The sequence below is a fragment of the Crassostrea angulata genome, chromosome 5 (assembly GCF_025612915.1).
Source record: "Crassostrea angulata isolate pt1a10 chromosome 5, ASM2561291v2, whole genome shotgun sequence".
Taxonomy (NCBI): Eukaryota; Metazoa; Mollusca; class Bivalvia; order Ostreida; family Ostreidae; genus Magallana; species Magallana angulata.
Genome location: NC_069115.1, coordinates 33363510 through 33381998, shown reverse-complemented (window position 1 = coordinate 33381998; position 18489 = coordinate 33363510). Strand labels below are relative to the sequence as shown.

The 18489-nt window shown below is 32.2% G+C and overlaps 2 protein-coding genes across 2 annotated transcripts; both read left to right on the top strand.

The window, feature by feature from the left end:
• The first annotated feature begins 51 nt into the window (after positions 1-51).
• LOC128185676 (uncharacterized) lies at positions 52-2352 on the top strand. Its single transcript, XM_052855300.1, has 3 exons — positions 52-260; positions 1341-1533; positions 1674-2352. The coding sequence occupies exons 1-3, from the start codon at positions 174-176 to the stop codon at positions 2177-2179; spliced, it is 786 nt and encodes a 261-aa protein (XP_052711260.1). The 5' UTR covers positions 52-173; the 3' UTR covers positions 2180-2352.
• A 6989-nt stretch (positions 2353-9341) lies between these two features.
• On the top strand, positions 9342-10750 carry LOC128185638 (uncharacterized). The gene is made up of 3 exons (XM_052855240.1): positions 9342-9495; positions 9718-9910; positions 10077-10750. Exons 1-3 carry the CDS (start codon positions 9409-9411, stop codon positions 10586-10588), a joined length of 792 nt encoding a protein of 263 aa, XP_052711200.1. The 5' UTR covers positions 9342-9408; the 3' UTR covers positions 10589-10750.
• Positions 10751-18489: the final 7739 nt, after the last annotated feature.

Here is an 18489-nt window from a genome sequence, read left to right as displayed (position 1 = left end):
CAAAATTGCCATATATTGCAAACTTTTACAACTTTAAAAGCTACAGATATATGCGTAAATAGTATAAAGTAAATCAGACATATGGCAAATTGTTACACATACATGTACGATATAAATACCGTTGATTTTATTCTGTGGTTTTATTGTGACTGCATTTCACCAGAAGCTAAGAGATGAGGATTAAATCCACAGTGTTGTTCTTGGTTGTTTATATCTTTGCAATTAATACACTGGTGCGTGTTATTTGCACAGATCCTGAGGTAAATAATAAACTTATCTACAAATCATACTTAATTTGTTTATATACTCGACATCTCTTCTGCAATGATTAAAATTAAATTGAATTTTTCTACCATAAATTAAATATATATATATATATATATAATATTATATATAAGAAGCACTAGCAAACCAACAACACTCGTTATCTAAAGTGTCGCATCAAAAGATTATTGTTCGTGTCGTTGGTTATTTTTAGTGCTTTTTTTTTATAATATTATATATATATATATATATATATATATATATATATATATATATATATATATATATATATATATATATATATATATATTGAAACGCAATAAAATCTACAGTGGTCCGCGAGTTATAGATAAAAAGTAAAATTCGGAAATGACGGAAATTCGCGCCAATTCGTCGGTGAACTGTAAATCGGAAAATGTAATTTATTGTGCTATTTGCCCAACAAGCAAAGAATTTTATATTGGGCAGACGGGGAAACTAAACGCGCGTGTTCGTGTCCACAAGCAACAGATTAAAGACCCGAGTACTCGTAATACTCCATGTCGTGAACATTTTGCTGAATGCGGCCAGGGAAAATCTAAATTATTCCCATTTTATAAACTTCTAAATGAAAATGAAATACTGCGCTTAGCCAAGGAAGACTAATTTATTAAATTATTTAAACCAAAACTTAATCGCATTTGGTGAAAACTGTATAATATGCATATGATATAATTGAATCATTTGTAATATTTGCTATTATTATTATTATTTTGACGCCTTTTTGCTCTGTGACTTTGACGTTCCCTACTTAAACGTTATTATGACGTCACAATGAACATTTGCTTATTAACGTTTCATATAAATCATTTGTACATAACTGCCTGAAAAGCCAGGAATGGCGAAAACGTTTGCAGTAAATAAGATCAATTTGTGATTTTATTCTGGATATTTATTATTGTTAAATTATTTAAACCTGTGCTGATTTATCTGTTGTTACGTTGGGAAATTTTATGAATATATATATATATATATATATATATATATATATATATATACACACACACACACACACACACATTCTTTGTCATTTACAGGAGGAGTGGACTTTGGTTAGACAGATGGGGTTCACTGGATTCAAAATTAATCGGGTCCAAAAGTTTGAAGACGAAGAAACTCAAACCTATACTACCATTATCGAAGCTCCGAAAGGAACTAAAATGGACCTGCATGACTCAAAAACCGACATTCATTACAACATTTTACGGAACACTTCAGAGTGGAGACAATGTATTTTAAAATCATCTCTCTCTATCTCACTCTCTCTCTCTCTGGAAATAAAATAAAAAGTTTGTCACCAAATAAAATATTACTAATAAATGTTATGATTAATTATTTCAAATGGGAATAGGTGTATTCTTTTTATACAGTGTCCATTGGCGATGACCAATCTTCTGCTCTTTACGAAGCAAAAATAACAATGGAAGCCTCTGAGCGCCTTTTACTGTGGATTTCGCTTACTTATGGACCACAAAGCCTGGATATTGACTTCAGTCCTTTTGTACAAAGTGTTGAACAGAATGACTTCAAATTCAACGATTGTCAGTTTCAAGTGCAAAGAATGGACGGTCCAGGTTGGACCAAATACAAGATAATTGTCAGAGGGTGTGTGTGTAGGCGGTCTTTTTCGGCTTCTGTTGGGAAACAAACCTCTTCTGGATTTGAGGAAACAGCAGGCGTATCGGCATTGTATTTCTTTTCTTTTCATTTGTACGAAGGATCGAACAAGGACCAAACTTCGTCAATATTCATCAACCGCACTGCACTTGCACAAGATGGTGTAAAAATTCAGTCACTGAAATTCCTGATCATCAGAGACCCGGATAACTTTTCCGATCTTCTAACGCAATCTATCTTCGGGTACTTATTGACATAAGCTGTAACAAAGGTTAAAGGATTTGCATGAAATATTCAACTATCCAATTTTGACTTTTAATAACCTTGGCTCCCAGTGTTTATTGGGTCTGATAAACAATAAAGACAAAACAGATAACATTTGTAAATCAATATTTGGCTGTTTCTTGAATCATCAATAAATGATGAACAAAGCTTTTGTTTGCCAAATTTTGTGGTACATGCATATTCTCTTTCGAAATGTTTTTGCAAATTTCTTTCTATGCATACTCGCAATAACAAAATACACAACTGACATTTTAAAAATTATTTTAGTCTACATATACATTATCTCAATGATTTTTTTCTCATAAGGAATATTCTTCCAAATATATGTAATATATGTCAACGGTTTCGTGTATGAGATATAATTTATGTTAATATTTATGTTAATTAAGGCAGTCTCTACATATCCTTTCTAACGTGTTGCCATTTTTAATACACAGTAATTGCACAATTGAGTAATGAAAGTATGATACATATCTTTAATTTCTTATGAAACACAAACAAATTGAAGATCCTAACATTCATGTTGAGTTCATCGATATTAATTCAAATCAAAGCACGATTGAACATTTGTTTGGCATTTTCAACTTAACAAAATCTGCAATTTTGTGTGTTATGATAACATTTGTACGTAAGTAAGTCGAATGAAATATATTTCTCAAATAGATATATTCCCGAGGAAACTTCTAAAGTCGTTGAATAAAGAAAGGCTTTCTATGTTCTCATTTTATAATCTTAAAACCTGAAGCATGAAAAATCTTACTGAATCCTTGAAAAATAAAGGTACAGCTTCTCTAGAAAAATGGTTTTTGAGACGGAGATGTATAAAGATTTTTCTCTAAATTTTCCTCTTTAAAAATGTGTTCCCCCTCCCCCGTTGTGACCCCATCCTTCCCTTGGGATCATGATTTAATAAAACTCAAATTAACCCAGTCTCTAACTGAGGCATCGTCGGAACCCACGGGTTTTCAATCCGTTACACTGCTTTCAAAAGCAGTGTAACGGATAGAAAACCCGTGGGTTCTGACGATGTAACTGTGGATGCATTCACACAAGTGTCAGTTTTTCTGGCGTATCGGTTTTTGAGAGGAAGATTTCTGAATAATTTATTGTATAGATTCCTATGTAAAAAATCAACCTCCCAATGCGGCCTCACCCTACCCTCAAGGATCATAACTTGTTAAAACTTGAATGTACCCTACCTGAAAATGCTTCCACACATAATTCAGCTTTCCTGGCTGATAAGTTTCCTTGAAGAATAATTTTACAGATTTATTCTTTACATTCCTGTGTAAATTTTCTACCCCCATAGTGGCCTCACCCTACCACTGGGGGTCATGATTTTCACTATTTGGAACCTACACTACCTGAGGAGGCTTCTATATAAGTTTCAGCCTTCCTGGATGATTTGTTTTTGAGAAGAAGATTTTTAAAGATTTACTCTATATATTACTATGCAAAAATTCGACCCCACATTTCGGTCCCAAGAATCATGATTCTCACAAATTTGAATTTACACTACCCAAGGGTGCTTCCACGTAAGTTTCAACTTTCCTTGCTGATCAGTTTTTGAGAAGAATATTTTTAAAGATTAACTCTATCTATTCCTATATAAAAAATTGACTCCCATTATCTGAAGATTCTTTCAAAAAAGATTCAGCTTTCCTTGTTGATTAGTGTCTGAGAAAAAAAAAATTAGTTCTAATTTTTATATTTCAATTTGATCCCCGATTGTGGCCCAACCCAACCCCCGGGGGTCACGATTTTCACAATTTTGAATCTAAACTATCTGAGGATGCTTCCACGTACATTCTGCAATGTGCTTATGAATTTATGGTATTATGGTGCTTAAAACAAACGTATTATCTCACTTAGTAGCCACATTTCCAACATAGTTTATGATTATGTAGCTATCCTTGCGTTCAGTTGTTTTTACTGTCCTTTCATCCCTAATGCATTTCATGTTGTTGTGGTTGTCTTTCTGCTTGAGTTCTGTTTTTCAGTATCGGTTGTTTCCCCTCCAGCTATATTTTCCTGCATTAAGTTCAGAGTAGGTTCCAGTTTGGTTTATGTGCCCAGTTGTCTGGTTTATGTTTCTGTTGTTGTTTTATGAGCCCGATGGTTTCCTGATTTGACAAAATCTTACACTGTAAACCAACATTTATTTGCGACGACTAATGTTCGCGACCTATCCTTATCGAGACCTGTGTTGTTAAAACGACCATATGAAAAGGACTGGTTTGCGCGAGAAATATTCGCCACGACAAGGCTCTCGCTAACCTCGCGGGAATTTCTCGCACGCGAATAAAAGTTTGTTAACAGTAATTTTATGATTAAAGGCATTGATTGTGTTATTTTATCATAATAATTTTTAAAAATATGCAATATAAGTTCTGTTTAAACGAATACACTTATACAATGCATTTCACATTTTATTTTCTATATTCTTTTAACATGCAGATATTGAAGCTACATGATTTTGACACATTATGCTAATTTTTCTAAAATGTGTTCAATTCTTTGATCACCAATTGTATTTGCTGCTTATATTTTTGACTGTATTTTCTTCATACACATTTAACATTATCTGGTGCGTATACGTTTGACATTATCTGTCGCCTACATGTTTACGTTTGGCAGTTTATTAAGTCTTGACACATTTGAAACATTATACAGCAAAACTCGGTTACAGCGAAGTCCTGGGGACCTATGGATTTACTTTGTTATATCCGTTAGTCGTTATATCCGTACAGCGAATTCGTTATAATAACGAATTCACTATATACATGTTTTCTTTCACCAGACTATAATTTTGCTAATTGAGGCTTAAAATTAAAATACATGACTATGATACTTTAATAATCGAATTGTTAATATTGAAAAACTTATATAAAAATAAATTAACAATATAATGTCAAATGGTAGTCCCTACTTTTTAATTTAAAAAAAAAAATCCATTATAAAATTAAAATTCGTTATTACTTACCTCTACAGGACTCAAAACCAGTTCGCTACATCCGTAAATTCGTGACATTCGAATTCGTTATAACCCTAAAATTTGAAATGATTTAATACGCGGGCAGGTTAAGGCAATTCCGAGTTTAGTGACCGTCAAAATTATGATCAATTTAAAAACTGTTTATTTTTATGAAAATGGTGTTGAATATTAATACTAAGTGAATGTGTTCACCAAGTTATTATTTTTCTACTTCTGAACCGACTCGTTCGTTGAAGCTGCCATGCCATGGTATCACGTGACAGTGATGAAATAGATCACTTTTTACCGTAACAAAAAATCAAAAAATGTAACACTACCGCGACGTTCATTTGTATGTATGATACGATAATTCGTTCGGCAACTAGTTCATGTTTATTAGTATTACTGCTAAAATCATATTGTTAATCGCATAGAATAACTATTGTCATTATTTATCGGACCCCCCCCCCCCCCCCCAAGTTCTTCAATTTCATTGACATTTCTACATATTTTTCATTAACAACAACGAAGAACAGGATTCTAGCAGCACTTTCCAAGTATTTTAGGTCATACAATTCGATATTTACCAAATTCATCTTTCATAATAGTCGGGGTATTGTTACACTTTTGCCTTTTTTGTACACACTGACAGAGGAAGGCCGATCAAGCCATGAAAAAAGGTCTATCTGCTTACATTTTAACACTTGCTGATAAAATAAAATATCCATGCATGCCTGTATTATCCTGATTATATCCTAACTGACACTCATCTAAATCTTGGGTACCTGTATTAAATAAGTCTTATTTTGGCATTGTTTACACTACATTCCGATGATTTGTCTTCCGACACTGATCTTCTCTATTAAACATGCTTGTAGCGTCATTAATGGTATTTTTACGTGATACAGAGGAATTGAAGCTATTTTAAATTAAAACAGTTTCTAGTAACATTTTACGCCCTTAGTTTTTATAATTCAAACCAGAGATAAAGTTAAAATATACATATTTCTGATTAAAATATGACATTGTACTGCTTATTGTGACGTCCTATCTATCAGAGGAATTATTACTCCATCGATCGCTGAGAGTTGCCTTATCATACCCGCGTAAGAATTTAACGGAGGACTTAAAAACTTCGCTATATCCGAGAATTCGCTACATCCGTGATCTCACTAAACGAGTCTTACTGTAGTGACCAAGTTATCATTTAATATTTATTCGTTTGATGAGATATTGACGCTTCTGATTGGTCTAAACATTTCTTTGATACCTGCATCAATAAAATTTTTGCTGGATCTGCTATGATCTAACACTATTTATAGAACGGGAATTTCCCATATAAACAATGTCAACAAAATTTAAAGTTGTGTCTGTTTAATTGTCAGCAAAAAATGCAATATACACCTTTATAAACATAACAAATAAGTGTTAAACCTTCAAAAATAAACAAAACACATTATTTAATTCACGAAATAGAAAATTAAGCGTCTTCTCACGATTTCGTCTGCCTGGGATGAACGATCAACATTTATGACGAGGCTGGCTGTTCCAATTCTAGGATTAATTATAGCGAACATATTGGCCTCTAGCCTCTACACTGTTCAAATTTGGTAACGATGGGTTTTAAATTTACACATGTACATGATCGGTCATCAGAATAAGCATCGTAAAGCAATCATCAACTCCTTCGGCGTATTCCAAGTGACAGATATACCATTTAAGTACCTCACTGGCTATCTAGTTATCACAACGTATACAAAAGTCGCTTATACATACTATTCTTTGTCGACTATTTTCGTCTATGGACGCGATCGCCTTTCTTTGCATGATTCCAGTTGCATATTCCAGCGATCTCACATGAAAACCAGTTTTAAAGAATCTTTCTGCACAGTGAATAATATCACAAGCTGTCACATGTATTTTCCGTTCGTTTTGAAATGAGCCGGTTCAGATTTTAACTCATTATTTGTGTTTATTCCATTAAATTCAGCTCAATAGCTCTGCATCAGCTGAAGGTGCATCCATTTTGAATATTGTTGCTTTTGTTGTTTTGTATTCATACGCGCCGTTTCACTTACATAATTTAAATTTTTGATCAATGGCACTTCACATTTTATGATTTGAAAATGTTTTATTAAATGATAAGAAATGAAGATAATAATTTTTCTACTGATCGCCGTATCAAAGAAAATATTGACCGGGAAACTTTTTCACAAATGCGCTACGCAATTTAATGAAATTTTCCGGTCATTTTTTCTTTGATACGTCGAACAATAGAAAAATTATCTTCATTTCTGAAATAACAAAATGAATTGATACGTCCCTCGATTTTTTTCGATAGAAGAATAATATACTTCCTTTTAATTTATCAGCTCTTTCTAGGACTATCTGTCAATTTTACACCGGAATTTCGCTACGACAGGTCTGATTTTGTTCTGTTGAGATCGACCGAACCGATGCACGTTACAGAACTCCACTTTCCAGTCAACTCTTAGTTCAAAATATATGTAGTCCCGCAATTTGCTCTTCGTAACCTCTTTCTTTGTTTCCAAACCTAGCCACGTAGACACAAAATTGTATTTCATGGAGCGGCATTGCAGATCAACAATTGAATCCTGTTCCCAATGTCTTCTTTTTCTGTTTGCAAAGATTTGATGTCTCTTTTCATTTTGTCTAACAACTCTTTTTGTGATTGTTCCATTCCATTCATGCATATTATTAACAACTTTTAATTCTAGTTTTAAAAAAAGAGCGGTAAATACTGTAGTATATTGGCCTTGGTTTTGTTTGTATAAAACCCCCTAGCATTCCTTAAACATCTCCTTCAAATTGATTCTACTGTTAAAGTTCCTGTTTAAAACACATTTATTTAACACATTGTTCCCTTGGTTTCATCACTGAGTTTATCAAGCTTAAATTACATGTTATATATTTTCTAAGCAAAAGGTCCACTCAAAACTTACGACAGGCTCTAAATAAAAGAGTTCACAAACCAATGCATACGATATGCATAAACAATTATACTTGTCAATACGTGTCTACAACTATTGCACATGCTGTTGATAATTTCTTCAGGGACTATGAATAACCGAGCAAATATTTATTACAAATTATGCAGCATGCACGGTCTGATATATCAACCTTAATGCACCTGTAGAAAATTGATATTATAAAAATGTCATGCAAAAATGAAATAATTGTAACACCTAAATCAGCCCTACATATTCTAGAAGCTTAGTGAACATGCTCTGTGTAAATATTTTAATACTTTGGGTGATTAATTTGATAATTAAAAAAAATAAAAGAAACGGATACAATTTCTATCTGAACACATATTTTCTTCACATCCACTTTTAATGACTTCTATATGAATTATATTTTTTACGGTGCAACAAAGCATGATACCAGTCTCCAACCTGATTTATAGTACATCATTTACAAGAGAGCATATATCTATTTACACTAATCAAGTAGAGGATTGCAAGGTTTTAAATATTGTCTATAGCTTGGAAGGTTTATGGTAAACATGATAATACTGTGTTTTCTTATGTTCTGTAAGTGTGAAATAGCTATTCATCATTTTATTATTTTCCACTTAACCTTAAAACACTTATTTTTATTGATATAAATGCCACACGAATCGAAATCGTGCGACGAACTGAATTCATGAATTCAGTATTTTTCAGTATTTTATCTCTTCGAGAATGAAGAAGCTCCAGCACGAGCGAAAATTGATTATCTATCTAGATAGATACGGATTATAGATTATGTTTTCGTCTTTTGTCAATTTCATCTTAGAGAGACAGGTACAGTTCTTATTGTTTGACCTAAACCCTGAAACAAATATAGAAAGAAATCACACTAGATAGGTTACAAAAGTTGATTTCGTTCTGCATTTTGCTACACGTTGAGTCATGTACAATGTTCATCTAGCTCGTTATTCGAATTGTGAAATGTCAGTTTTAAAATGAGATCACCGTTTCTGGTTTGCATAAAGGTCAAACGACATGAAATGAAATGTTTCGTTAATTATCGTTTGAAATTTCCAATTTTCCATTGCTTACAAAATTGCAATTAAAATACAAACATTTAGCAATTGCAACTATAAATCTACAAAAATGTGTATACATAACTAGTAATTTAGATATTCAGCAAATTATTACTAACATAAATAGCACTGCCTTTATTTCGTGGTTTGATTGTGACTGCATTCCACTAGAAGCTACAAGATGAGGATTAAATCTACTGTATTGTTCATGTGTTTCATTACCGTTGCAATTAACACGCTTTCGTGTGTTATTTGCATGGATCCTGAGGTAAGTGCGTGTAATATACTCATTACCAAAACCATATTTTTTTTTTATTTTTTAAAATCGTCTATTCTGCTGTGATCAATAATACAGCTTATTTTATACACTAGAGGATAAAGAAATGATTTACAAAAAAATGAAATGTATAGACAAAAATTAATTTTCAATAGGTATATAATTTATTATTAAGTAAAATAGTAATATTTTAAACATTTTTTTTATCTACAGGAGGAATGGACTATGGTTAGACAAATGGGGTTCACGGGATTCAAAATTAATCGGATCCAAAAGTTCAAAGACGAAGACACTCAAACCTATACTGCCATTATCGAAGCTTCAAAAGGGACGGTTATGGACCTGCATGAATCGAAAACCGATATTCATTACAAAGCTTTACGAAACACTTCAGATTGGAAACAATGTATAATCTCTCTCTCTCTCTCTCTCTCTCTCTCTCTCTCTCTCTCTCTCTCTCTCTCTCTCTCTCTCTCTCAAAAACGAGTATGTCTCATACAGAATAGTGACTAAGTGTTAAGATTATTATTAATTAACATGAATGGAAATGTGGTTATTATTTCTTTAAACAGTGTCCATGGGCGATGACGTATCCCCTGCTCTTTACGAAGCAAAAATAACAACCGGGGCTTCGGAACTCTTCCTGCCACCGGTTATGTTGACGTTTGGGTCACAAAGCCTTGATATCGACTTCGATCCTTTTGTACAAAGTGTTCAACAAAATGACTTCAAATTCAACGATTGTCAGTTTCAAGTGGAAAGAAGGGACGCTCCAGGGTCGACCACATACAAGATAACTGTCAGAGGGTGTGTGTGTAGGCGGTCTTATTCGGCTTCTGTTGGGAAACAAACATCTTCCGGATTTGAGGAAACCGCGGGCTTATCGGCATCGTATTTCTTTCCTATGCATATCTTTAAGGGATCATACAGGAATGACCAAACGTCGTCAATATTTATAAACCGTACTGCACTTGCGCAGGATGGCGTACAAATCCGGTCACTGAAATTCCTGATCATTAGAGAGCCAGATAATTTCTTGTCCGATCTTCTTATGAAATCTTCCTTTGGATACATATTGACATAGGCTGTCAATAGGATAAAGAGATTGGCATGAAATATTCAAATATTCAATTTTGACTTTAATAACGTTAACTGCCAGATTGGTTGTGATAAACAATATAAAGAAAAAAGGTTAAATCAATATTTGATTGTTTCTGAAATCATCAGTAAATGGCAAGAAAAAGTTTTTTGTTTTTTGTGATTTTTTTTAAATCACTTACAATGCATACTCGCAAAAACAAAATACGCAACTGACAATTACACTTTAAAATTATTTCAGTCTCCATATACAATATTTTAATGATTTTTTTATACGCAATATTCTCCTAAATGTATGCAAATATGTAAAAGGTTTTCATGAATGAGATACATTGTATGTAAATATTTACATCCTCTAATTCAGTGCATTTATGGTTACACTACAGATCCTTTCTATCGAATTGCCATTTTGTTGAATACACAGTAATGGCACAATAGAGTAATGAAAATATGATAGTTCCTTAATCTTTAATGTCCCATGACATGAATGTTGAACACACAAATCAACAATCATGTTGTGTTCATTGATATTAATGCTGTTATAATGTGCGCCGATGCACAATTTAATATTTGTTTAGGATTCAATTCACATAACAAAACCTGGATTTTTTTTGTTGATGTAACATACGTAGGTACAGAAGCCGAATGGTATAATTCTTAGATTTATTTACCGAGAAAACTTCTAAAATGGTTAATCAAGAATTGTTCTCTTTGTTTTTATTTTATAATCTTAAAACCTGAAACACAAAATGTCTTACTGAATCCTTGAACAGTTTTAAACCGGAAGAAAATTAAATGCATTCTTTAAATCAGGGTAGTAACAGCCATAAACCAAATTTCCAATATGTTTTTTCTTCCTTGTGTTGTAAAGGATAGGACAAAATGTTGTTCATATATTCGAATTATTCCTTTCAATAACAAGCTGTAAATTATACGAACGCAAGCAATGTTTTCAGATTTTTGAATACATCCTGTTTCCCACTATTCCAACTATTAACCAAAAAATAAACATAAATAAGTTAATTAAGATAATTAAGATTTCAAGGGCATCTTAATTTAAGATTTTTCACTAAAGGAATTGGTATTTGGCAACCTGAATATCGGAATAATGTAATTTATTTTTGAAAAAAAATCTCTGCAAACAAGGCATTGTTACTAAATGTGAAATATGACCTGTCTTCTCCAAAAGGTCAAGTAAAAGTATGCTTCGCCCCATTCTTCGAACAAGAATAGTTTGTTTTAAAGTCCATCGCATGCATACAGTTTATTCTTAATTTATTTAAATTTTACTTTCATGTTAATTCACGTCTCCCTCCTTTGAACTAATTACAATTGTTACAGCATAGTTATTATAATAGCAATCACCAACAAAGGTAATGCAATAATCTAGTGCATTGGAAAAGAGACTTTGATTTTGAAACAGAAAACTTGCTGACTACTAGTACCACTGATTCTGATAATTAATCTGAATCGATCGATCGCTCATCAGTATAACTATTATAACGTGGACATGACCTTTCCTTGATTTGGAGAACGCCTATGTACATCTGATTGTTACTCAAAATATTCAATTTTTGAATTTCACAAAGTTAAGATTAAGTAAGGGTTTCCTACTTTAATAATCAGATGAAACATTATGTAACAGTTGAAATAGCGAGAGAGAGTTAATTTTCACTGAGTACAGCATCAATAACAAGAGTTTTTCTGGTCACATTGATAATTTTGGCTATGATCCAAGACTCTTAACAGAGTATATACATGTACATCTAAACTAAGTTTATATTTCCTAATTGTATAAAAAACGAGTCAACCCTAGGAACCCCTGAGCGATGTCTAATGTTCTTTGACTAGAAAATTTACCAAACTATCCTAAATCCAATTCACTTATTACAAATTATTGCTTCTTTTTCCTTCTGAAGAACAGTTTACAGTACATTTTTCTTACTTTTAAATGTGACTCTCCCTACCAACTGTTTCCTCAAAATTGTACGAATAACTCTGAGCTTTGAAAAAGATATCTCCATTTTTTATGGACCTACGTGTATCCCATTTCGCAAACCCTTATAATATTGATCAATCTGACGCTTACTTAGGGATCATGGTTTTTATACTTTATTTTAATATTAAAATTTAAAAAAAAGTGGTTTCTCATTCTTTCTGCTTTTGAACAAGCATACGGTTAAAAAAATATAAGGCATTTTTTCCAATTATTTAAGGTAAAAAGTGAAAATAAGTCCAATGATGAATGGTGCTGAGTTTGATTTTAATTGACAAATACGCTTGTTTGAGAAAATTAAATAATAATATTATGTGAAACGTTTAGAGATGGACAGATCGAAAAAAAAAAGCAAGCAAAATATAATAAAAAAATAAATGATGTTGCACTTTCTAATTTCTTTTTATTATTTATCCAACAACCAATAAAGAATAGAGTAATAACTTTGTAAAAACAATTTACTTATACGCCGTATTAATTAATCATAAAATGTACTGATATCATTACACAGCAACAAGAAAACATACACACTGTTCCACCAGGGTCAATTATAAACAAGTCTATATATAGTCATAGCGGGCTACTGATCTTTTTTTTCAGTTCGACATGTTGATTTAAGGACACTGCATTTAATATTATCAGCTTTTTACTTCTTCCGTGTGCATAGGCAGAGTAAATCAGCCAGAGATTTAAACACCCTCTGTATTAATTCACCGAACTGCCGGTTGATATTTAAGGCAGCATTTGGCATATTGTGCATTGTATACTAGCATCAAATCATACTTTAATAAAATATTCATCATTTAAGACACTTGTAGTTGTAGTCGTTTAGTCCTTAAAAATCACAGTAACAATATTTTAAACACTGATATTTAAGCTTGACATTCACTGTTAAAAGATATTGAAGACAAATAAATGTTAGTCATAACAAAAATATCTTCCATTGATCTTTAAAGGTTTGAATGCATTTGTAAATCATAATTCTAATAACTTGTACATGTTTATTCTTTTGTCAAGATGTCGCACGTGTTTTTACAATAGATTGACGTACAAATATCTCAAGAGTAAAAATGAAGAAGGCGTTTAAAAAGTCCACTGTTTAGACCATAAAAATAACAATTTTGATGTTTGCTTCCGCGTGATAATATAGTCTCCCATAAAACCTATTTGTCCATTTATCTAAAGTTGATTTTATTCTTAAATGTAGGGTAATAAGGAACAAGAAGTACACGCTATTCATAAAACACGTGATCTGATTTTAACGCTTCTATTTATAAAACAGGAATTTCGAAAAAAAAAAACCCTGATAACAAAATGTAAAGTTTTGACTATAATTGTTTCAAATTGTGTCTTCTCACGATTTTGTCTGCTTTAAAGGGGCATGGTCACGATTTTGGTCAAAATTATTTTTCCGATTCTAATATTTACAATGAATCATAAAAGTATTCTTAATAGGCAACCACAATTTGATTGTCATTTCTTGAGTTATAAGCGAGTAACAGATCTTGAAATTCTTCGCTAATTGTAAACAAAGCGTTTGTTTACATTTTTAACGTTGAAGTGAAAATATCAGTTTTAAACCTAAAACGAGTGTTTTAAACGTTAGGAAATGTTTATATATGCTTAAAATAAATAAAACGATAGACAAACTAGAGCAGAGCTCGTGGCAAAGCCACGAGTAGGTCTTCCGTTGTTGCTGCGAGTTGAAAATTTATATGATTTGGTGTCAAACGATTATAATGACTAATGACTAAAATTTCACTTCTGCTTTTGTTATAAAAACGTGTTGTGATTGCAAGCCTGTATAAAGACAGGAAGAAAATGTTTTAGGAAAACTATTTGTCGAACACAGTTTGTGTAATTGTTTTGAAAACTCTTTAAAGCCCTGTCACACCAAGTTGCGTTCCCAGGGCGTGTTCACGGCGTTGTAAAATTCATGGAATTCGTAGATCGCAAGGAAAATTTACAATTGAAAATGTCACGGCATCCTGATGGCGACTGAGGCGTCCTTACAGAGCTCCCAACTACGTTTCCACAGAGTTCTACTTGGCAATTGACTGCGCTCTCGCTGGGTATCCGTCGAGTTTTTACCACACGTTCACAGCGTTCTAAAATGTTCTAGGATATCCCACCGCGGCGAACGAAGATGCCGTTGCATTGTTACGGCGCTGTAGGAGACTCTAGTTCGTTTACCATGGCGCTTTACATTATTCAATGACGCAGCGGGATCGCCGTGAGGACGCAGCTCCTGTGTGACAGGGGTTTAAACAATGAGAAGTTTAATGGCGAGTTAAATTTTTAAGGGTAGCAATAATTCTTATATATACATGTATTCATGATTCATGTAAGGAAATGCACGCAAAAACGTGCATAAAAAACACGTAACTTCTGTAATTAAATCTTTCTAATTTTTTGAAGACTATGTGCAAGATTGAAATGGTTGCGTGCTGTCAAAATTTGGTAAATAGCCAAAATTGATGGCATCTCTAAACAATTGTTCAGGGCTGATATTATTTGATAATACGAGTAGACTTGAACATTTAAAATTATAATCAGCTATGAAAGATCATCGGGAGAATTTATGCATAAGTGAGGGTCTAAATTTTACATCTGATATAGAGACACCGTTATGTAACTTAAAATTAAATGACATTATTTACAGAAATGAATATTACTTCTCTCGACGATGCAATAATATGCAAAATACCTATTTTTAAGTCAGTTTTTTCTCCTTTATCGGATCATAAGTAATTCTCTCGGAGAAAGTTTACGTATATATTTAAAAAAAAAAAAACAACGATAAACTTCAATAAAAATAAACGAAAAATTTAGGTGTTACGGTTTTTATTTTCAGTCACTTAAATTAAATGTGACAAAGGGGCATATTCGGTCGGAATTTTGGGGTAACATGTACATGAAGTAAATTTGATGCAAGTTCCCTGTTTGTTTTTTGTGGGTTTTTTGTTTGTTTTTGTTTTTTGCTTTTCTCTGTTTTATCATAAAGATATATATAAAAAATTACGTACGTCACAAGCAATATTTGCCTTCTCTATTTCTCTGGTATTTTAATAGATTGTGTATTCATTGTTGACCTAAAATTAGTATTCCACTGGCTGTAGCTAACCTTGTAAGTAAATTAAGTTGCATGACAACCTCATACCACACAACTTCAATAAAACTTTTTTTTTAAATCAATTTTAATATAATTAGAATCAATTTTCATATAATTAGCAATAAAGAAAATCCCCAAGAACACATGTCCATCTCACTGAAGTGTAACTTTGAGAAACGCTTATATTTTTTGGAGGCAGATACATGTATGTCACTATATTATAGTCTGTAAGTCAAGTGAACTAATCTGTCCACACTTGCAATACTTTGATGATTTCTATGGCGACCGCCTGCATAGCATAATGTAATCGTATTTCATAACATCTAATCCAAAGAACAAATTACATTTGACTTAAAACTTTTTATTATAATATATATAATTCTGTTCATAACTATATATAATAGAAGTTTAGCGTGTTCAACAGGTCAATTTATTATAGCCAGATTCTCAGATTATTAACTCGCACCTTTAATGTGAAAATGAAAGTCTTATTATTTGATAATTGACCACTTTGAAGAAAGCACCCTGCGAACTGTTGATTAATTACATAACAATTGATGATTTGCAGCCATAAATAACCTGGGGCTATATATGTTCTGAGCTGTGTGCGCTGAAGCGACACAAGATTTTCGGTAGCACGTGGCGATTGAATTTACGCAATAAAGAAAGTTGAAATTTACAAAGACTGACCGAATAAAAAAACGGGTGTGAAAGAGAAACACGTTCAGGTGAAAATGTTAAACATAAGAATAAGTCACTATCAAATGATTTTCGACAGATCTGGAATTTTAAAAAAAAAGCACTTGGCAGCGGGGCGGTGGGAGGGCAACACAGAAATAAGTTCGTTTTCACAATGAATGATCGAACGACCATGTAGAAACACTACAGAGGATATTTATATGTGACCGATAGAATCTAAATAAAACTTGTTTCAAAACTCAATTGAATATTCTTTAAAATAATCACCGAATGCCTCAATTTAGGGCATTCTTTTATCGTGCCAGCACCTACTGCAAACATGTAACATGGAACTTTGATCATAATTTGATTTGATTTTTAAATTACCTTGTTCATTGTCGTATAAATCAATACTAAATCAACTGTACGAGTAACATAAATTCATCTGTTTACCTTAAACCAATATATTTACATTTTCAACTGTCTTTGTCTGTGATAACATTACAAATCAATTTTGAACCCTAAAACCGAATAACATCAAAAAATATGAGTGACACAAAATGGGCGTGTCTTATAGCAAAACCGAAAAACGGTATTGGGTGCACGGCGCGCGTAGTACACTCAAACTCAATAAATGGGTGCAAATGAAAGTGGGTATTGGAAGAAAAATGAAACAGTGTCCTCATTGATGGAATATTGTTTTTTCAAAAGAATAATATGTAAGGTTTATTTTTCTAAAATATTTTTAACATCAAAGAAAGCGTTTTTTTGTGAGCTCGTTTCAAACATTGACCATTTTTCTGTAACTAAAGTGCTAAGAAATATCCGTTACTAATCCACATGTGGTTTGTAAATTCTCAAGAGAGACATAAAAAGGAAAGGACCCTAATAAATTATATTTTTTATATGAAATACATAAAATAGCTGCAAACCAGTATTAGGCTTTCGTTGATACTTCCGATTAATTTCTATCTATTGTTAGCTAAAAGAAACGACCCGAATATGTTTTTACCAAAATCAAATGTAATGTTATATTATCTAATCATACAAACTATTTCATGTTTAATAGACACAGACTAAAACTAAACTTGTGTTCAAATTTTATTCATTTAACTAACACCAAAACATATAAACATTTAAACAAAATAAAAAGCAATTATAAACTTTTCAAACAGAGATTTAAAAGCAGTACCTCTATTGTAACGAACATTACAGAATTAGACAATTGTTATTTCAAAATTAAAACATATCTTAAAGGTAATCTTGCATAGTATTTATGTTCATCCTAGAAATACAGTGACTAATATTAATCCTATTTTCAATTAATATGTATACTAATGGTTATATACTGATTTCATGTTCATTTCTGTACAAAATATTGAACAGAAATAAATTTAGATACATAAATTTTAAAATAAGTTTAATTTCTTCAAGCACTTGTTTTGTTTTTGGAAAATGTAGTATACTACGGATTAATTACAAAGACATCTAAAAAAAAAAATCAACATATTGTTTGTAAAATAACTTTGACTTGTGTTGTAATTTTCGTTACAATTTGTAAAATGTACGTTACAATGCATAAAATGTATTAAATTTAATTAAATTCTGTATGAAACTTTTTGTTTCGTGTAAATGATGAAACATTTATCAAAAACATAGCAACTTAAACTTCAACAAAAACATTATTAGCTCGGAGTAACATATTTAAACTGTTTTTAATCGATGTTTGGACATGTCCGTTACTTAAAGATTATCAAGTTTTTCCCAGAGATCATTGTCGATTATAAATAATCTTTTTGACTTTCCTGAGGGTTTTGGCTCATTTATGGTGTACACAATGTCGGATGTTTTGCACCACAAAACATCTGGGGTTTTTGGCCACGCAAACATCTTTTTCTTTTTCTCCATAAAAGAAATCTGATATGGAAATTCGTCATCTTCATCTTTGTCTGTAATTTTGGCAATATACCACCTTCCGTCAGAAGAGCAACAACATACTGGTCAATTTCATACAAGCAATCAGCTTGTATTACTGAATTTGTTGCTGCTACGGTCACAGCAGGCTCTTCGGTTTCAGATTCGACTGGTTGTCTACCTTCCG